Source organism: Salmo salar, chromosome 14 (assembly GCF_965601325.2).
Source record: "Salmo salar chromosome 14, fSalSal1, whole genome shotgun sequence".
Lineage (NCBI taxonomy): Eukaryota > Metazoa > Chordata > Actinopteri > Salmoniformes > Salmonidae > Salmo > Salmo salar.
In genome coordinates this window covers 33,560,795-33,583,035 of record NC_138304.1, presented here as the reverse complement: position 1 = coordinate 33,583,035, position 22,241 = coordinate 33,560,795, and the positions used below count along the sequence as shown (strand labels likewise).

Sequence of the window (22,241 nt, the reverse complement as noted above, 5' to 3'; positions counted from 1 at the left end):
AAAACAATTGGTTGTGGGCACGTAAAACATCTGCCTTCTTCTAGAATCTTCTCTCTCTGAGAGCTGTATCATTTGTTGACTAAGGTTCTTCTTGGCTATTGGCACTGTGTTGACAGAGTCCCCATTATATATCCCTTACCAATGTCTTTCCCATTGACATAACATTGCCATTCAGTAGTGTGAATGGCTAAATCATCTACTAGGGAAGATTGGATACTGGATAGCAATAGAAACACGATGGGTGGATGTTGGCCTCTACAACGGTACACTGAAGACCAGCATTATGTACTCCTGATCGCAGGGATCCACATTTCTGTCCCAGCACTGACACGCCCCATTCAGCTATTAAGTTAATCAAGGGATTGGATATTAGTTGATTCATTGAAATGGTTGCGTTAATGCCATTCCAGGACCAGAAATAAAGTACTCAGTGACATGATGGCCTAGCTACAGTACTTCCCCAGTGCCCAGTAACCCAGCCCTCACCATCCTGGAAGACTCGTTCCACATTGAGGCCATAGGTAGAGCAGGTCTCGTAGTAGGTGGAGCGCTTCAGATCGTTGGACAGCTTCCTCGCCCGCGAGTCATCGATCACTCTGGGGTTGGCAGCACTGATGGCATCTGGGGAGATACAAAAAGCACCAACAAGACTGTAGTCACTTTGACTAATATACAGTAGGCTTTACATGTCCTTTTTCATTTGAGAAAATGTCATTTGGGGGATTCTGTATATGAAAATTAACACTAAAGTCTCAAGTCTAGCCTAAAACTAAGGCCCAGAGTTGTTCCTGGTCAGGGCATGTAGTCAGGGTCAAAAAACTCCCAGCCCTACTTCAGTTCAGGTGATTTATGTCCGTTGTATGGTAACAACTGGCTTCCGCTAAGCCACAAACTACCACTTTTGTCCCATGTCTAACATTATTTTTGTATACTCATTGTGATTGGTCCCTTAATTTATAAAAGCCTCATTCTGTTTAACTTCTGTAAAAAGCCAGATGAAGACCAAAAGCCGAAACGCATTGGATAAACTTTTAGCTATAAAGAATCTTTTGTATTTAATTTCATTGTCCTTGAAGTACTGCTGAATCTCCTCTCCTTCAGTTGGGGATGAAACAAACAATCCAAACAATATCCATAGCTTAAGGGAATTGCCTGGTTAAATCAAGGTTCAAATTAAATACCTTGCGTCCCAACCAGGACCATGGGGACCTCTGCTGTGTTCCTGTAGCTGGACAGACGCAGGAAATAGTTGTAGACTGTCTGGAAACTGATCTCATCCTCCAGACTGAAGACAAACACCACAGCGTCTACCCATGCTGCAAACTGGAGGGGACACAGAGACCAAACACAAGAATAGGCTTGGGACGATTCAACACATAAAAAAGCACCAACATACAGTTGAAGTCGGAAGTTTACATACACCTTAGCCAAATACATTTTAACTCCATTTTTCACAATTCCTGACATTTAATCCAAGTAAAAATTCCCTGTTTTAGGTCAGTTAGGATCACCACGTTATTTTAATAATGTGAAATGTCAGAATAATAGTAGAGAGAAGGATTTATTTCAGCTTTTATTTTTTTCATCACATTCCCAGTGGGTTAGAAGTTTACATACACTCAATTAGTATTTGGTAGCATTGCCTTTAAATTGTTTAACTTGGGTCAAACGTTTCGGGTAGCCTTCCACAAGCTTCCCACATTAAGTTGGGTGAATTTTGGCCCATTTCTCCTGACAGAGCTGGTGTAACTGAGTCAGGTTTGTTGGCCTCTTTGCTCGCACACACCTTTTCAGTTCTTCCCACAAATGTTCTATAGGATTGAGATCAGGGATTTGTGATGGCCACTCCAATACCTTGACTTTGTTGTCCTTAAGCCATTTTGCCACAACTTTGGAAGTATGCTTGGGGTCATTGTCCATTTGGAAGACCCATTTGCGATCAAGCTTTAACTTCATGACTCATGTCTTGAGATGTTGCTTCAATATATCCAAATAATTTTCCTCCTCATGATGTTATCTATTTTGTGAAGTGCACCAGTCCCTCTGCAGCAAAGCATCCCCCACAACATGATGCTGCCACCCCCGTGCTTCACGGTCGGGATGGTGTTCTTTGGCTTTTTCCTCCAAACATAACGATGGTCATTATGGCCAAACATGTCTATTTTTGTTTCATCAGACCAGAGGACATTTCTCAAAAAGTACGATCTTTGTCCCCATGTGCAGTTGCAAACCGTAGTCTGGCTTTTATATGGTGGTTTTGGAGCAGTGGCTTCTTCCTTGCTGAGTGGCCTTTCAGGTTATGTCAATATAGGACTCGTTTTACTGTGGATAGAGATACTTTTGTACCCGTTTCCTCCAGCATCTTCACAAGGTCCTTTGCTGTTGTTCTGGGATTGATTTGCACTTTCGCACCAAAGTACGTCCATCTCTAGGAGACAGAACACGTCTCCTTCCTGAGCGCTATGGCGGCTGCGTGGTCCCATGGTGTTTATACTTGGGTACTATTGTTTGTAGAGATGAATGTGGTACCTTCAGGCATTTGTAAATTGCTCCCAAGGATGAACCAGACTTGTGGAGGTAAAAAAAAAAAATTATGAGGTCTTGGCTGATTTCTTTTGATTTTCCCATGATGTCAAGTAAAGAGGCACTAACTTTGAAGGTAGGCCTTGAAATACATCCACAGGTACACCTCCAGTTGACTCAAATGATGTCACTTAGCCTATCAGAAGCTTCTAAAGCCATGACATCATTTTCCGGAATTTTCCAAGCTGTTTAAAGGCACAGTCAACTTACTTTACGTAAACTTCTGACCCACTGGAATTGTGATACAGTGAATTATAACTGAAATAATCTGTCTGGAAACAATTGTTGGAAAAATTACTTGTGTCATGCACAAAGTAGATGTCCTAACCGACTTGCCAAAACGATAGTTTGTTAACAAGAAATTTGTGGAGTGGTTGAAAAACGAGTTTTAATGACTCCAACTTAAGTGTATGTAAACTTGCGACTTTAACTGTAGATACATGTATACATGCATACAGAGAGAGAGAGAGAATATATATATATATACTGCTCCAAAAAAATAAAGGGAACACTTAAACAACACATCCTAGATCTGAATGAAAGAAATAATCTTATTAAATACTTTTTTCTTTACATAGTTGAATGTGTTGACAACAAAATCACACAAAAATAATCAATGGAAATCCAATTTATCAACCCATGGAGGTCTGGATTTGGAGTCACACTCAATATTAAAGTGGAAAACCACACTACAGGCTGATCCAACTTTGATGTAATGTCCTTAAAACAAGTCAAAATGAGGCTCAGTAGTGTGTGTGGCCTCCACGTGCCTGTATGACCTCCCTACAATGCCTGGGCATGCTCCTGATGAGGTGGCGGATGGTCTCCTGGAGGGATCTCCTCCCAGACCTGGACTAAAGCATCCGCCAACTCCTGGACAGTCTGTGGTGCAACGTGGCGTTGGTGGATGGAGCGAGACATGATGTCCCAGATGTGCTCAATTGGATTCAGGTCTGGGAAACGGGTGGGCCAGTCCATAGCATCAATGTCTTCCTCTTGCAGGAACTGCTGACACACTCCAGCCACATGAGGTCTAGCATTGTCTTGCATTAGGAGGAACCCAGGGCCAACTGCACCAGCATATGGTCTCACAAGGGGTCTGAGGATCTCATCTCGCTACCTAATGGCAGTCAGGCTACCTCTGGCGAGCACATGGAGGGCTGTGCGGCCCCCCAAAGAAATGCCACCCCACACCATGACTGACCCACCGCCAAACCGGTCATGCTGGAGGATGTTGCAGGCAGCAGAACGTTCTCCACGGCATCTCCAGACTCTGTCACGTCTGTCACGTGCTCAGTGTGAACCTGCTTTCATCTGTGAAGAGCACAGGGCGCCAGTGGCGAATTTGCCAATCTTGGTGTTCTCTGGCAAATGCCAAACGCCCTGCACGGTGTTGGGCTGTAAGCACAACCCCCACATGTGGATGTCGGGCCCTCATACCACCCTCATGGAGTCTGTTTCTGACCGTTTGAGCAGACACATGCACATTTGTGGCCTGCTGGAGGTCATTTTGCAGGGCTCTGGCAGTGCTTCTCCTGCTCCTCCTTGCACAAAGGCGGAGGTAGCGGTCCTGCTGCTGGGTTGTTGCCCTCCTACGGCCTCCTCCACGTCTCCTGATGTACTGGCCTGTCTCCTGGTAGCGCCTCCATGCTCTGGACACTACGCTGACAGACACAGCAAACCTTCTTGCCACAGCTTGCATTGATGTGCCATCCTGGATGAGCTGCACTGCCTGAGCCACTTGTGTGGGTTGTAGACTCCGTCTCATGCTACCACTAGAGTGAAAGCACCGCCAGCATTCAAAAGTGACCAAAACATCAGCCAGGAAGCATAGGAACTGAGAAGTGGTCTGTGGTCCCCACCTGCAGAACCACTCCTTTATTGGGGGTGTCTTGCTAATTGCCTATAATTTCCACCTATTGTCTATTCCATTTGCACAACAGCATGTGAAATGTATTGTCAATCAGTGTTGCTTCCTAAGTGGACAGTTTGATTTCACAGAAGTGTGATTGACTTGGAGTTACATTGTGTTGTTTAAGTGTTCCCTTTATTTTTTTGAGCAGTGTATATATATATATATATATATATATATATATATATATATATATAGTGCATTTTTATTTACATAAGTATTCAGACCCTTTGCTATGAGACTCGAAATTGAGCTCTGGTGCATCCTGTTTCCTTTGATCGTCACTGAGATGTTTCTACAACTTGATTGGAGTCCACCTGTGGTAGATTCAATTGATTGGACAGGATTTGGAAAGGCACACACCTGTCTATATATGGTCCCAGTTGACAGTGCATGTCAGAGCAAAAAAAACAAGCCATGAGGTGGAAGGAATTGTCCGTAGAGCTCCGAGACAGGATTGTGTCAAGGCACAGATCTGGGGAAGTGTACCAAAAAAGAACACAGTGGCCTCCCCAAGAACACAGTGGCCTCCATCATTATTAAATGGAAGAAGTTTGAAACCACCAAGACTTTTCCTAGAGCTGGCCGCCTGGCCAAACTGAGCAATCGGGGGAGCAATAGGTGACCAAGAACCCAATGGTCACTCTGACAGAGCTCCAGAGTTCCTCTGTGGAGATGGGATAACCTTCCAGAAGGACAACCATCTCTGCAGCACTCCACCAATCAGGCCTTTATGGTAGAGTGGCCACACGGAAGCCACTCCTCAGTAAAAGGCACATGACAGCCCACTTGGAGTTTGCCACAAGGCACCTAGAGAACTCAGACCATGAGAAACAAGATTCTCTGGTCTGATGAAACCAAGATTGAACTCTTTGTCCTGAATGCCAAGCGTCATGTCTGGAGGAAACCTGTCGCATTCCCTACGGTGAAGCGTGGTGGCAGCATCATGCTGTGGGTATGTTTTTCAGCAGCAGGAACTGGGAGACTAGTCAGGATCGAGTAAAGTACAGAGGGATCCATGATGAAAACCTGCTTCAGAGCGCTCAATAAATCTAGCCCTATTGAGATGTTCACATAAAAATTAATTACAATCCATTTCTTATGGTGAACCATAACTAGCTGAAACAAAATTATATTATGAATCTCCTGATTAGGTTTTTGTATGAATAACCAGTGCAATTTAACGTCAACTTAATGAATAAAGTTCACCTTTGTAACAGCCTTGAAATATGCATTACTCTGTTTGACTCAATATTATTAGCATGCAAAGCTTTTCGTATTTTTACGGTGGTGGCTTCAGTTCAATATTTGTGCAGAAGAGGGCACTGTAGCAAAAGCCATGTAATGCAGGGCATGTGTTATTGTGTTAACGCCTGTGTCGCCAGTTACAAGGGGGAATATCAATGAAATCTGAAATATAGCTATTACAAACCTGTATCACAGGTTATCGGAAGGTGGAGCCTGCTTTCCCCCCCACCATTACATAAACCTAATCTATATACTCTATCTCTTAGTGCATCACCAGGGAGAGAGGAGAGGAAGAGGTTTCCCTCAGGCAGCAGAATAAGGTCCTCATAATCACAATAGCTTCTGAGAAAGTGGTTAAGGAGGAAACAGAACCATGCCCGAGCGCTAACAGTGTAACAAGCCCTTTCCTACCTCGCCTCCACCTCCTTCCTCCATTCAGGCATTCAGCAGCATTCACATCTATCGCTCCTGAGCACCAGGGGAATGAATCAGACCTGGGTTCAAATACTATTTTAGTTAATTTAAAATACTGTATCTGTGCTTTATTGAGCTTACCTGTTGCAATGGAGCCAATAGAATAATCACAATTGAGCAACCCCCGCCCACCTGGCACTCCAGACAGGTACCCAGCTAACAATAAATGTTCCCTTCATTAAAAACCTGTTAGGGATAGGGGGCAGTATTTTCACGTTCGGATGAAAAGAGTGCCCAGAATAAACTGCCTGCTACTCGGGCCCAGAGTCAAATATTTGCATATTATTAGTATATTTGGATAGAAAACACTCTGAAGTTTCTAAAACGGTTTGAATGATGTCTGTGAGTATAACAGAACCCATATGGCAGGCAAAAACCTGTGAAAAATCCAACCAGGAAGTGGGAAATCTGAGGCACGTAGTTTTCTATCTAATCCCTATTCAAACTACAGTGTCTGTGGGGTCATATTGCACTTCCTAAGGCTTCCACTAGATGTCAACAGTCTTTAGAACCTTGTTTCATGCTTCTACTGTTACTGGGCAGAGAATAAGAGCCCAGTCAATCAGTGGACTGCCTGAGACCAAGGAGTTGTTTACTGCGCGAGCACGCAGGCACGCCGCTCCTTCTTTTTCCTCTGTAATGAATACGCTATTGTCTGGTTGGAATATTATCGAATATTTATGTTAAAAAGACCCTAAGGATTGATTGTAAACATCGTTTGACATTACCGTTTACTATTTCTACGAACGGTAATGGAACATTTTGACTTTTCGTCTCTGGTTTTGCGCTCGCGCATTTTGCTTTTGGATAGTGATCTGAACGCGCGAACAAAAGGAGGTATTTGGACATAAATATGGAGTTTATCGAACAAAAATAACATTTCTTGTGGAAGTGGGAGTCCTGGGAGTGCATTCCGACGAAGATCAACAAAGGTAAGTGAAGATTTATAATACTATTTCTGAGTTTAGTTGACTCCAGAACTTGGCGGGTAACTGTATAGCTTGCTTTGATGGCTGAGCTCTGAACTCAGAATATTGAACAATGTGCTTTCGCCGTAAAGCTATTTTGAAATCTGACACAGCGGTTGCATTAAGGAGAAGTGTATCTATAATTCTTTCAATAACTGTTGTAAAGTTTATCAATGTTTATGATGAGTATTTTTGTAAATTGATGTGCTCATTCACCGGAGGTTTTGGGAGGCAATACATTTTCTGAACATCACGCGCCAATGTAAGATGGGGTTTTTGGATATAAATATGAACTTTATTGAACAAAACATACATGTATTGTGTAACATTGAGTCCTGGGAGTGTCATCTGATGAAGATCGTCAAAGGTTAGTGATTAATTTTAGCTGTATTTCTGGTTTTTGTGATGCCTCTCCTTGCTTGGAAAATGGCTGTGTGGTTTTTCTTGTGAAGTTGATGTCCTAACAATCTAATGTTATGCTTTTGCCGTAAAGCCTTTTTGATTCAGACAATGTGGTTGGATTAATGAGAAGATTATCTTTAAAATGGTGTATAATAGTTGTATGTTTGAAAAAATTGAATGATGAGATTTTTGCTGTTTTGTATTTCGCGCCCTGCTATTACATTGGCTGTTGGCGAGGGGTTCCGCTAGCGGAACTCCTGTCCATAACAGGTTTGAGTCTCATTAAGTCATTAATAACCTGTTGGGGCTAGGGGGCAGTATTTTCACGGCCGGATGAAAAACGTACCCAATTTGAACATGTTACTACTCTGGCCCAGAAACTAGAATATTAGTAGATTTGGATAGAAAAGACTTACAGACACCGGACCATTCCTGTGTTTTTCAAGACACAGGAATGGTCCGGTTGAAATATTACTGAAGTTTCACGTTAAAATGGCCCTAAAGATTGATGCTATACAACGTTTGACATGTTTGAACGAACGTAAATAGATTTTTTTTAAACTTTTCGGCGTCACATTTTCGGCGCGCTTCCTACATTCGGAGTAGCTGAACTGAACGCGCGAACAACAAGGAGTTATTTGTACATAAATTATGAACTTTATCGAACAAAACAACATTTGTTGTGGACCTGGGATTCCTGAAAGTGCCTTCCGATGAAGATTATTAAAGGTAAGTAAATATTTCTAATGCTATTTATGCATTTAGATGACTCCAAAATGGCGGCTATCTGTATTGCGTAGTGTATTTTTCTGAGCACAGTACTCAGATTATTGCAAAGTGTGCATTCCCAGTAAAGTTATTTTGAAATCTGTCAATGCGGTTGCATTCAGGAGATGTTAATCTATAATTCTTTGAATAACAGTTTAATATTTTATCAACGTTTATAATGAGTATTTTTGTAAATTGTAGTACTGATTCACCGGAAGTTTTGGGGGAAATACATTTTCTGAACGTCACGCACCGATGTAAAATGCTGTTTTTGGATATAAATATGAACTTGATAGAACAAAAAATGCATGTATTGTCTAACATAATGTCCTAGGAGTGTCATCTGATGAAGATTGTCAAAGGTTAGTGCATAATATTAGCTGGTTTTCTGCTTTTGGTGACGCCTGTTGTTGCATTGAAAATGGCTGTGTGTAATTTTTTGTCTATGTACTGTCCTAACATAATCGAACTTTATGCTTTCGCCATAAAGCCTTTTTGAAATCGGACAACGTGGTTGGATTAAGGAGATGTTTATTTATAAAATGGTGTAAAATAGTTGTATGTTTGAGAAATTTGAATTATGACATTTTGTTGTTTTCGAATTTGGCGCTCTGATTTTTCACTGGCTGTTGAATAGTGTGAACCGTGGGTGGGACGCTTGCGTCCCACGTAGCCCATAGAAGTTAACTAACATTTTCATAGGAATGTTCCCGTGATGTGCAAGGAATGTTTCAAAGAGACTTAATGTCAAATAGAATTTACCAGGAACTAGTAACCATTTTCTCAGAATTTAAGATATTCATGTTCTAGACACGTTTCATGGGAATGTTGAAAGAACATTTATGTGTCCAGTTTTCTGAGTTTTAGGAGAATATTCCATCAACGTCCCACCAAACATACACAGAACATGGTTGCCATGTTCTCAGAATATAAGCTATTAATGTTCAAGACACATTTCATGGGAACGTTGCAGGAACATTTCTGTGCATTGTCTGGATGTCGCCCGATAGTCCCAAAGAAACGTTATACAAAAATAAAAGTACATTAGACATCCCGCCTTGTTACTGTTGCCAAGCCAATCAAGGCCCTGCTTAGTGAACCACTGATCCATTCATAACTCTGTCAGTTGGCAAGGTTAGGGACACTCACACACACTGCTTTTAACAGTGTCCTCAACGTACATATTTGACACACTTTGACGTATACTGATAAAAATATAAACGCAACATGTAAAGTGTTGGTCCCATGTTTCATGAGCTGAAATAAAAAATCCCAGAAATTTTCCATACGCACAAAAAGCTTATTTCTCTCACTATTGTGTCCAAATTTCTTTACATCCCTGTTAGTGAGCATTTCTCCTTTGCCAAGATAATCCATCCACCTGACAGGTGTGGCATATCAAGATGCTGATTAAACAGCATGATCAATACACAGGTGCACCTTGTGCTGGGCACAATAAAAGGCCACTCTAAAATGTGCAGTTGTGTCACACAACACAATGCCAAAGATGTCTCGAGGGAGCGGGCAATTGGCATGCTGACTGCAGGAATGTCCAATAAAGCTGTTGCCAGAGAATGTAATGTTCATGTATCTACCATAAGCCGCCTACAATGCCTCACAACCACAGACCACGTGTAGCCCCGCCAGCTTAGGACTTCCACATCCAGCTTCTTCACCTGCAGGGTCGTCTGGGGGCAGAGGTTGCTGAGGAGTATATCTGTCTGTAAAAAAGCCCTTTTGTGGGGAAAAACTCATTCTGATTGACTCACCCATGGATGCACCCAGTCATGTGAAATCCATAGAATAGGGAATAATTTATTTATTTCAATTGACTGATTTCCTTCTATGAACTGTAACTCAGTAAAATCGCTGAAATTGTTGCATGTTGCACTCATATTTTTGTTCAGTGTAGATGGTTAAATTGTGCATTTTCATTTATACAGTAATTATTATTCAACAGGTCCTCACTTGGGATTGGAATGGAACCATACCTGTGTCAGGTATCGGTTAATCCGACTATTCTTATCATTGATTTGATTTACTTATTTCAGCAATTTAAGTGCTTTCTGTATAGTTGTCTAATGTTGGTGGGGCTTGTAAACCCGTTTTAATGATACTCATGAATACTTTTTTCCATGAGTGTACTTTTAACAGAGCTGAGATGAAATTCAAAGTGCATTCACCCTATTGCTTACCTATCAAGTTGTTTCATCTACATAAGTGCCCAGGGGCGCAACATTGGTTTTCGATTGGGGGAACATAACTATTTTTTATATTTTTTTATTTATCCAGTCGTATAAACACTCCAAAGAGCCTACTCGGCCACTCGGAGGCGTCCGCATGGTCTTAAAGCACACCGTTGCCTTGTTATGTATCACATTCCAATTATAAAACTAAAGGGGACAAAAATGCATTTTCAGAATGTGGGTCCCCAGTGAATGTGCACCCCTGTAGATGCCTATAGAAGATGGATTAGGGTTTCTTCTGGACAGGGCCTAACTATACTGGCCTAATAAGCACATGCCCTAGAGGTATCCCTTATTAGGACAGTGGTTAGAGTGTTTGAAATTGGTGCTGGTGGCCTGGGTTCAAGACCTGCTAGGGGAGTCACCCTACTTTCACATTCATAGCAATATACAGTATGTTAATGTCATTATTTGTCAACAGTTACAACACACCTACCTGATCTAATTAAAATGAGTTTGTCAATGACGTGGTGTAGATTCAAAAAATACAATAAAGTTCTCTTTGTGATGCTCAGCTATATCGAAGTAGCCCTTTACACTCGCATCTGTCTACGGGTTGAAAATGGCGGATTTGGGCACTGATAAACGGCTAAATTGGAACGCAGTGGCTGTACAGTAACATGCTCTGCACTTCACTACGCTGTATGGGTTTTGACTGACAGACGTTCTGAACTTCAGCACCTCGCACGACAAGAAGTTGCCCCCATTCCTCCTGCTAACTGAGCAACTTTTGAGAATTCTGGGTTGTCTGAGTGAAAGAAATTGTAGAAATGAAGAGGAATCTATGTATTTTGAAAGATAAGACGAATTAGTACAATTTATGGCAAGTAATAATGCAGGCACTTTGTTTGTGTGTGTCTGAAAGTTGCTGTTTGTTTATGTTTGTAACTGGTTTGGAGAAAAAAACTTAAATGAAGAAAAAAATATTATACAAAAATGAAAGATGAGACGTTGAGGATTATAATAAATACCGCTTTGATGTACACACACACTCACTATTTACGCTGCTGCTACTCTGTTTATCATACAATGAGTGTACAAATCATTCCATGACATAGACTGACCAGGTGAATGCTATGATCTCTTATTGATGTCAATTGCTAAATCCACTTCAATCAGTGTAGATGAAAGGGGCGGAGACAGGTTAAAGAATGATTTTTAAGCCTTGAGACACAGATTGTGTATATGTGTCATTCAGAGTGTGAATGGGCAAGACAAAAGATTTAAGTGCCTTTGAACGGGGTATGGTAGTAGGTGCCAGGCACACCAGTTTGAGTGTGTCAAGAACTGCAACACTGCTGGGTTTTTCTTCACGCTCAAGATGTATCAAGAATGGTGTATCAAGAATGGTCCACCACCCAGATGACATCCAGCCAATTTGACACAACTGTGGGAAGCATTGGAGTCAACAGGGGCCAGAATCCCTGTGGAACGCTTGACACCTTGTAGTCCATGCCCAGACGAATTGAGGCTGCAACTCAATATTAGGAAGCTGTTCCTAATGTTTTGTACACTTAGCGTATATCCTGATGCTAGTCACCTTACATACATATCTATTTTGATCGCTCCAGTTTCCCTGCACATTGTAAATATGGTATTGGAACTGGCCCAGTACGTGGCTCCTTACATCGTGTTTTTCTTATTTCTGTTTCTCAAGTGTTTTTGATCTACCTAATGTTATTTTTAGTGCTACAGTGATACTGATTACTGCCCGTGGCGACCCGTCATTCAGGGCAGGTGGCAAAACTTGCCTGTTTTGCTTGTTATTTGGGGATTAATACGTGTCACATATCTGTTTGCAAACAATGTAAAAACAATAAATAATTGAGTTAATAAAGCCGCATACATGGTCTCTTTGTTGCTTTCTTGAGTAAGGCAGCTCCAAAATGCAGGTGTTTCAGCCCAGCTCATTGTTGTGCTGTGATTGGCTCAGTGTTCTGTGACTCATGGGGACACTATGTCACCTCCAAGTCTTATGGGTAGAGCTCAATAATTTTTGCCCCTTGGGTGCTGCATCGATTTACATTAGAAGTGTCCATCCAAGAAGGCTCAAGGTCATTGGCCACAGAATGACATCAAATCACGTTATATCTGCAGTAGCTTTGATTGGACTTTCAAAATCGTAGCTAGCAAGCTAGCAGTCATCATCATGAATTATGTCGACAAGCTACTGGCAAATCCTTTTCAATCCTTGTCATATGAAGAGAAATTAGAGATAAAACGTCTCAATGCTCATCGGCCATTGGACATAAACAATACACATCAAGTCGGAAATTGCAAATTCAACAATGAGTGGTTAGGAAGGAAGCAGTGGGTAACTGCAAGCATCTCAAAGCAATCACCATTTGCTTCCCCTGCCTGTTATTCAGTGGAGATTACAACAACTTTCTCTCTTCCTAGAATTGTTAGCTGGGTAAACCATAAAAACACTAAAAACTCCATAAAGCAAACACTAAACGTATTTTGGAAGATTAATAGTATTTGAACCCAGGTCTAGAATGGATGGGGAGATCTAGCGTTCAGTTGAGAGTCAAAGCTTCAGCTGAGCCTCCAGTGAGTGAGAATGTAATGAAGACCTTTAATTATGCTGCACTAATTACACCCAGCTAAGAATGGAGCTACAGCCATTTTCATTCCCATCTCTGAGACAACATTAGCATAATCATAGCATAACTCTACCCAGGAGCCAGGCCAGGCCAGGCAGGTATCAATCACTGTTTTATCAACACAAATCCCCAATGGAGGGGTTGGAGCATCAGGATACTTTCACTCCAAGGGCTCTCCAGAGAGATTCCCAAAAAATGGAAAATGAGGCCCTCTCCAGAGAGACATGAAATGGCTCAGCCAAGAGCGACACCACACATTTTTTACATTATACATTTTAGTCATTTAGCATACGCTCTTATCCAGAGCGACTTACAGTAGTGAATGCATACATTTCATACATTTATTTTTCTGTGCTGGCCCCCCGTCGGAATCGAACCCACAACCCTGGCGTTGCAAACACCATGCTCTACCAACTGAGCTACAGGGAAGGCCCATATCAATGAATGAGTACCTGGCATTAGAGACACATTTATGAAATGGAGGAGGCAGAGATATGGGCTCTTGTTCCCTCCAGTCCATATCAATAAGAGCGTAAGTTCATGGACGTTTTGCTCTGAGTTAAGGTGCTTTTGCCTTTGTAATCCAGTCGAGTTATTGCAGTATTGACCAAGTTAGTTTACTGTTTTTCAACCAAGTATTTTTGTCAATTATTGTTCATCATCTGTATATTTGATGCAAATACTCCCTCTGGATCTAGTCTTCCCTCCATCACATGCACTGTAAATAAATACCAGCTATTTTCCTCTCTGACCTAATGACTCCATCTCAACTGTTGCTGCTCCACACCAACTAGGCTGCTGGGTGCTCTATATTAACAAGAGTGTATATCTGTCTTGTCTTTTCACTATAAACTGGCTTTTAGCTAGGTTTAGTTCTTGGTAAGGGCTTTGGGCACAATGACTTGACAAAAAGCACTGTGCAGCACTGAAACGAACCCGCAACAGAATAGTGTTTATTAGTTACTGTCTGGTTATCATTATCTTGCAGACTTTAAGTGGTGTTAATTGGCTGTGCTGAGGGATGCAGACAGGTAGGATTATAAAGCAAGCAGAGTGTGCGTACCTGCAGCTCCGGGGGGCCTCCCTCATCTCTGATCAGCAGCAGGTAGCTCTGTCCATCAACCACCATCTCCTTCTTGAACCGACCACCTGAAAAAGAGGAGAGACATGTTACAGTGAGTTTATAGGGTGGTGCCTGATCAGGAAAAGACTTAGAGGAGAGGAGAGACATGTTACAGTGAGTTTATAGGGTGGTGCCTGATCAGGAAAAGACTTAGAGATCATCCTTGTTAATACAGCCAATGTGAACCAATTTACCGCTTTACCCTGCCTATCAAAGGGCTTGGCAAAGTGATGGAAGAGGGCATAAACTCAGGCCTAAAAAGGTGTAAAGCACTGACATGATATTCTATCTACTACTTGTCAATGAAAACGTGTTTGGTTAAGCTACAGCTAAATCACCAAAATTCAACATTAAAACCAATATTTTTCACCAACACACACCAGTAGGCCAAGGCATGAGTCAGACTTTCCCATTTTCATACATCACATGTACATATAGATGATATTCCATTCTGATAAAGTTTTGATGAAAGTTTGGAGACATCCATCCGGCTTGTGATAGGCTGCAGTTCGATTTGACCTCGCTGTCTCAATGAGAAATCAGAAACTTGAGGAGAAAACAGGGTCTCTATGAAGTAAATTACCAGGGAGGGAAATGGCCATTTAGCATATATAATCCACACACAACTGCTGAGAGATCCAGCTCCACTACACTATCATGCACCCCAATGCACACACAAGCCCTAAGAGATCCTGTTCCACTACACTATCCTGCCCCCCCAAATTCACTTCACAATCACCAGCTAGCCTGGAGATCAGTTTCCATCACTTGCAAAACTACACAAGCTATAAGTTAGTGTGCTAGAGTATTAACAGTCATAGATTCAGATTCTGTAAGGAAGTGATAAGGCATGGAGAATGGATGAAGCCTGGAGCCTGCGATAAAGAGGGAAGGAGGGGATGGAACATAAAAGGAAAAAAAAGAGAGAAGTCTTAATCTAAAATTGCTGTAGTTCATGACCACAGGATAGTGGAGACTAGTAAAGCTATACAGTAGAATGGAAACAACTACAGTGAGCCTGGACTTTTCCCCCGTCATCTCTTTGAATGCATGTTCATATTCTTTGCCATGGGCAAGGTTGGCTACAGATAAAATACAAACCGATGGGAATACCTCATACTAAATTGGATTTTGCATATCATTGGAATGGTTTGAGATCTGGTGGAGATTAAAAATATTCAAATGAGAGTTGGGGAGCTAGGCAAGAAACGCGTCCCAGGAAAATAAAACATTGGTTTTCGAATGCAGAACATCTGCTTCAAGCTATCTCAAACAATATTGAATAATTTATGACTCCATGAAAGGTGTAAGAGTGGGCATAATAAAGTACACTATATATACAAAAGTATGTGGACACCCCTACAAATGATTGGATTTGGCTATTTCAGCCACACCTGTTGCTGACAGATGTACACAGCCATGCAATCAAGCACACAGCCATGCAATCTCCATAGACAAACATTGCCAGTAGAATGGCCTTACTGAAGAGCTCAGTGACTTTCAACGTGGCACCAACAAGTCCAACAAGCAAGTTCGTCAAACTTCTGCCCTGCTAGAGCTGCCCCGGTCAACTGTAAGTGCTGTTATTGTGAAGTGGAAACTAGGAGCAACAACGGCTCAGCCGCAAAGTGGTAGGCCACACAAGCTCACAGAACGAGCCCGCCGAGTGCTGAAGCGCGTAAAAATCATTTGTTCTTGGATGCAACACTCACTACCGAGTTCCATACTGCCTCTGGAAGCAACGTCAGCACAAGAACTGTTCGTCGGGAGCTTCCTGAAATGGGTTTCCATGGCTGAGCAGCCGCACAGCCTAAGATCACCCTGCGCAATACCAAGCGTCGGCTGGAGTGGTGTAAAGCTCGCCGACATTGGACTCTGGAGCAGTGGAAACGCGTTCTCTGGAGTGATGAATCACGCTTCACTATCTGGCAGTCCAACGGATTAATCTGGGTTTGGCGGATGCCAGGAGAACGCTACCTGCCCAAATGCCTAGTGCCAACTGTAAAGTTTGGTGGAACAGGAATAATGGTCTGGGGCTGTTTTTCACAGTTCGGGCTAGGCCCCTTAGTTCCAGTGAAGGGAAATCTTAATGCTACAGCATACACTGACATTGTAAACAATTCTGTGCTTCCAACTTTGTGACAACAGCTTGGGGAAGGCCCTTTCCTGTTTCAGCATGACAATTCCCTCATGCACAAAGCGAGGTCTATACAGAAATGGTTTGTCGAGATCGGTGTGGAAGAACTTGACTGGCCTGCACAGAGCCCTGACCTCAACCCCATCGAACACCTTTGGAATGAATTGGAATGTTGACTGTGAGCCAGGCCTATTCGCCCAAAATCAATGCCTGACCTCACTAATTCTCATGGCTGAAATGAAGCAAGTCCCCGCAGAATGTTCCAACATCTAGTGAAAAGCCTTTCCAGAAGTGTGGAGACTATTATAGCAGCAAAAGGGGGACCAACTCCAAATTTATGCCCATGATTTTGGAATGAGATGTTCGACAAGCAGGGGATTTGATTTGAACATACTTTTTCTCGCCACTGTACACTACATGACCAAAAGTATGTGAACCCTTTGGAATGATCTGGATTTCTGCATAAATTGGTCATAAAATTAGATCTGATCTTAATCTAAGTCACAACAACAGACAAATCACAGTCTGCTTAAACTAATAACACACAAATTATTGTATTTTTCTTGTCTATATTGAATACATCACTTAAACATTCACAGTGTAGGTTGAAAAAAGTATGTGAACCCCTAGGCTAATGACTTCTCCAGAAGCTAATTGGAGTCAGGAGTCAGCTAACCTAGAGTACAATCATTGAGACCAGATTGGAGATGTTGGTTAGAGCTGCCCTGCCCTATAAATTTTTTTTGGGAGTTTGCTATTCATAAGAAGTATTGCCTGATGTGAGCCATGCCTCGAACAAAAGAGATCTCAGAAGACCCAAGATTAAGAATTCTTGACTTGCATAAAGCTGGAAAGGGTTACAAAAGCATCTCTAAAAGTCTTGATGTTAATCAGTCCACGGTAAGATAAATTGTCTATAAATGGAGAAAGTTCAGCACTGTTGCTACTGTCCCTAGGAGTGGCCATCCTGCAAAGACGACTTTAAGAGCACAGCGCAGAATGCTCAATGAGGTTAAGAAGAATCCTAGAGTGTAAGCTAAAGACTTACAGAAATCTCTGGAACATGCTAACATCTCTGTTGACGAGTCTACGTTACGTAAAACACTAAACAAGAATGTTGTTCATGCAAGGACACCACGGAAGAAGCCACTGCTGTCAAAAAAAAATTGCTGCACGTCTGAAGTTCGCAAAAGAGCATCTGGATGTTCCACAGCACTACTGGAAAAATATTCTGTGGAGAGATGAAACTAAAGTTGGGTTGTTTGGAAGGAACAACACAACTCTATGTGTGGAGAAAAAAAGTTACAGCATACCAACATCAAAACCTCATCCCAACTGTAAAGTATGGTGAAGGGAGCATCATGGTTTGGAGCTGCTTTGCTGACTCGGGGCTTGGACAGCTTGCTATCGTTGACAGAAAAATGAATTCCCAAGTTCATCAAGACATTTTGCAGGAAAATGTAAGGCTATCTGTCTGCCAATTGAAGCTCAACAGAAGTTGGGTGATGCAACAGGACAATGACCCAAAACACAGAAGTAAATCAAGAACAGAATGGTTTCAACAGAAGAAAATATGCCTTCTGGAGTGGCCCAGTCAGAGTCCCGACCTCAATCCGATTGAGATGCTGTGGCATGACCTCAAGAGAGCGGTTCACACCAGACATCCCAAGAATATTGCTGAACTGAAACAGTTTTGTAAAGAGGAAAGGTCCAATATTCCTCCTTACTACAGAAGGAGGAATATCGTTTGGTTGAGGTTATTGCTGCCAAAGGAGGGTCAACCAGTTACTAAATCCAAGGGTTCACATACTTTTCCCACCCTGCACTGTGAATGTTTACACGGTGTGTTCAATAAAGACATGAAAACTTAGAATTGTTTGTGTGTTATTAGTTTAAGCAGACTGTGTTTGTCTATTGTTGTGACTTAGATGAAGATCAGATCAAATGTTATGACCAATTTATATAGAAGTCCAGGTAATTCCAAAGGGTTCACATACTTCTTCTTGCCACTGTAATTCAAAAATAAATATGCTGAGAGTGACAAAGTACAGACATAAAACCGGTATGAAATATCTATTGTCGCGGCAACACCAGCTATTTCATAATAAGCTGTGTTATCTGTTACAGACGTATGTAATAAGATGGAGAGAACGAAGTTCATAACAGTTTTAGAACTGAATTAGAATTTTCCAAATGACAAGATCCCACCTCTGCAAAAGAGCAAGTGAGGTCACAGTGACTGGCTCTGCCTGCAGTCTTCAAGGACTAGGTAGGCAGTGTTCTAGCTAGGGCCAACATGCAATACAGATCCACTTGAGACACACTTGCTCCCTGTTAAGTCCACTTTAGCCCACTTGGTGAAGGGGGATTCTACCAGATATCAGTTTGGTTGTGTAATAGTCAGAGAGAGAGAGAAAGAGACTCACAGAAGCCAAGCCAGCTTTCCTCTGCTGAAGCAGTGCCGGCGCCAGAACAAATCAGTTGGACGGACCTTTGATTTCCATAGGGGGGGCATATTTTTTCAGGGGACCTCCTTTAATGGGTTTTATATTAAAGATATCTAATTTAACTGTAAAGATGTATTACCTTTTAACGTGGCATGAACACAACCAGTCATTATGTTTTTATCTGATTGTAAAAACAAATTATTTCAAAATGTAGGTTACCGGGCCTCCCAAGTGGTGCAGTGGTCTAAGGCACTGCATCGCAGTTTGAGAGGTATAACTATAGAACCAGGTTCGATCCCAGGCTGTGTCACAGCCGGCCGCCACGGGTAGACCTATGAGGCGGCACACAATTGGCCCAGCGTAATCCGAGTTAGGGAAGGGTTTGGCCGGCCAGGATGTCCTTGTCCAATCGCGCTCTAGCAACTGCTTGTGGCGGGCCGGGTGCATGCACGCTGACTTCAGTCGCCAGTTGTACGGTGTTTCCTCCGACACATTTTTGCGGCTGGCTTCCGGGTTATACGAGCAGTGCTGTTTGGCAGAGTCGTGTTTCGGAGGACGCAAGTCTCTCGACCTTCGCCTCTCCCGAGTCCGTACGGGAGTTGCAGCGATGGGACAAGACCATAATTGTATATCACGAAATTAGGGAGAAAAAAGGAGGAAAAAAAAAAGTCAACAAAGTAAATAATAAAAAGTAGGTTACCTTCGCACGTTCATCCATAATAATTCCAGTTTCCAGACAGTGCACTCGCCAACTTTCCTTCAATTTGCAAGCGGCTGAAACTGTCACCCGAGAAAGCATCTTACTATATTAAGTTTCAAGTTTTAATGTCATGTGCACAAGTATAGTGAAATGCCTTTCTTGCAATCTCTAAACCAGGGATCATCAACTAGATTCAGCCACGAGCTGATTTTTTCTTTAGCGGATGGCCAGGAGGCCGAATGTAATAAAAAATAATTTGAAGACTGCAAATTGACCGCAAGAAGCCCAAAAAGATAATGTTTGACTACAACAATCATTTCAAACCTTGCTTACATTTTTTACGTAGTGTCTCTCCATTACACGTGGAAATACTTGGGAACAGATTTCTTAAATTAAGGAGCTGATTTCATGGTGACTTATACAGTCTTATGTCCAACAATGAAAATTCCACACAGGCCGCCAGTTGGGGAACACCGCTCTAAACCCAATTATGCAGTAATCAATAACAATGTAATACTGAAATAACATAAGGTGGAACAAAAGAAACAATAAATAAAAATAAGATGTAGCCCATGTATCTGATGCTGTTTGGCCAAAAAGAGTATGACATGAGACAGAGGGGCGCTGTTTCACTCCTTCTGAGTCTTCATCAGAGATTGATGCATCTTTCTGTCGGTGCGCGTCTCGGTCCAATAAATGATCAATATTTAAACATCTTATTTGGACAGGCAACGAGTTAAGGTAGCGCGGGCCAGGCCCCCAGAGGCCTGCCCATAAGGCCGGCTCTGCACTGATGTAACAGAGCTCTGAAATTGGAGCGCTGCTTGGACCGAGCATTAATATCTGAGTCTCTATATGTCAGGAAATCTACATTTAGAGGAAATGTCAGAAAAGTGATACCCATAGTAATACCCAGTATAGTATAGTCATATCTTGTGAAAAAATGATGGTCTCTGGACCAAAGGGCCAGACTTCAGAGGAAAATGTGTAATAATTCTAGAGGAGGTAAATGGAATAGGTTGGTTGCACATGAAATGATAAGAAGCCCTTGAAAATTGTAAAATGAGAGTGTTTGCCAAATAACATCTTCTGTTGTCATGGTATGAAATGGATGTGCATTCAAGTATAGGCCTACATTTAGACTACATAACATCACCATCATCCTGGCTGTGTCTCTGTTCACAGCCAAGCATAGACAAAAACATATCCTGAGGTCAGAGGAGAATCCATCTGTACTGTGGAACGTCTGTTGAATCTCAGTGCTGAAAGAAATAAGCTAACCTAATTGTAGAGCGATAACGAGAGACACTCAATCTGTATTAGGGTAGGAAAGCAATAATGTACAATGATTTTGGCTGGATGTGGCTAATGAATAGAGTGGTTATAGTCTTTCTATCAACCTGTTGTCCAGCTTATACATACAGATGAGTCTAACACATACAGATGAGTCTAACACACACACACACACACACACACACACACACCACACACACACACACACACACACACACACACACACACACACACACACACACACACACACACACACAGGTTTTGAGATGGGAGCTGTATTTTTGGCTTGGTTAACAGGCAGTAAACATATTCAGCTCTAGAATGGAATGCGGAGGCTCAGAGAACTTGACACAGAGCCACAATTCCAACAGAGCCTGTTCCACTGTTGCCATGGCAACACCTCCCTCCCTCCCCATCCCTGATACTATATTTTAACAGATATCACAGCAACTAGCAACATCGTAGAACAAAAACTTAAGAGTAGAGCTGAATGGTATGGGCCAAACACAAAACACTACTCTCCTTAGAAGCGAGGTAGTCTACAGAGTAGCTATAGTTTCTATCTGGGCTAAGCAACGTTCTAGGAATGAGACTAAAAGGAGACCCTTTGCCACCTGTTAATGATGGGAGATGAAGAGGTATGCTGTATCACAGAAACAATGCAGTGATCTGTATAAAATGCAATAAGAAGAAACAACATGTTTCCTTAATTAACCAAAATCACCACTCAGCTTTTAGCTTTCCAGCATTTTTGTCATTGATTTCTCTAGGCCTAATTAAGCAGTAAGGATTGTTTCTTTCCCTTGGTGAAGCAGCATCATTATGCCAGGAACTCATTATGCGCTTCATATCTCTTGTCCCTCCTCGCTATAATTATACAAAACCAGACACTACAAACCCTCCAAACCCCCTCAAAGATTGTCATTTAACCCCAGCTATGACAACATCTTTGTGGGTTTCGGAGAGCCTTCGCTTCTGAGCTCAGCAGGGCCTAACTCATTAAGGATTCCACCTGATAATCAAAATTGAGAATTGTCCGGTTGTGATTCTGTGAAGGCTTTGGAGCAGACCCCTGTAGAAATAAATATACCTTCTCACTGAGCTATGCCCTCTCGTTCAGTGCATCAGCACTTCAGAGCTCCCAAAGCAGAAACTGTTTATGTTCATGGCAGCAACTGCAATCCCCTTTCGCTCTGAAATGAAGGGTTTTAGTAGGATTTGGTGCTTTAAGCCCAGGTTTTAGTTTTACCTTGATGTGTTGGGAATTAGCATTCTAACACAGCAGCCCTCTTTCTTTCATGGGAGATGCTTTGCTCTAGCTGTCATTGTCTGGA

At 42.1% G+C, this 22,241-nt stretch overlaps 1 protein-coding gene across 5 annotated transcripts in view; it reads right to left on the bottom strand.

Annotated features, from left to right (window-relative positions):
- The window catches only part of LOC106569352 (arf-GAP with GTPase, ANK repeat and PH domain-containing protein 3), a 285,633-nt gene that overhangs the window by 103,757 nt on the left and 159,635 nt on the right, over positions 1 to 22,241 (bottom strand). For all 5 annotated transcript variants that reach the window (XM_045694203.2, XM_014140649.3, XM_014140650.3 and 2 more), the window contains exons 4-6: positions 14,271 to 14,356; positions 1,182 to 1,323; positions 487 to 621 (exon numbers count right to left, since the gene is read on the bottom strand). In XM_045694203.2, the coding sequence (XP_045550159.1) occupies positions 487 to 621; positions 1,182 to 1,323; positions 14,271 to 14,356 (363 nt within the window). The remainder of the gene's footprint in view (positions 1 to 486; positions 622 to 1,181; positions 1,324 to 14,270; positions 14,357 to 22,241) is intronic.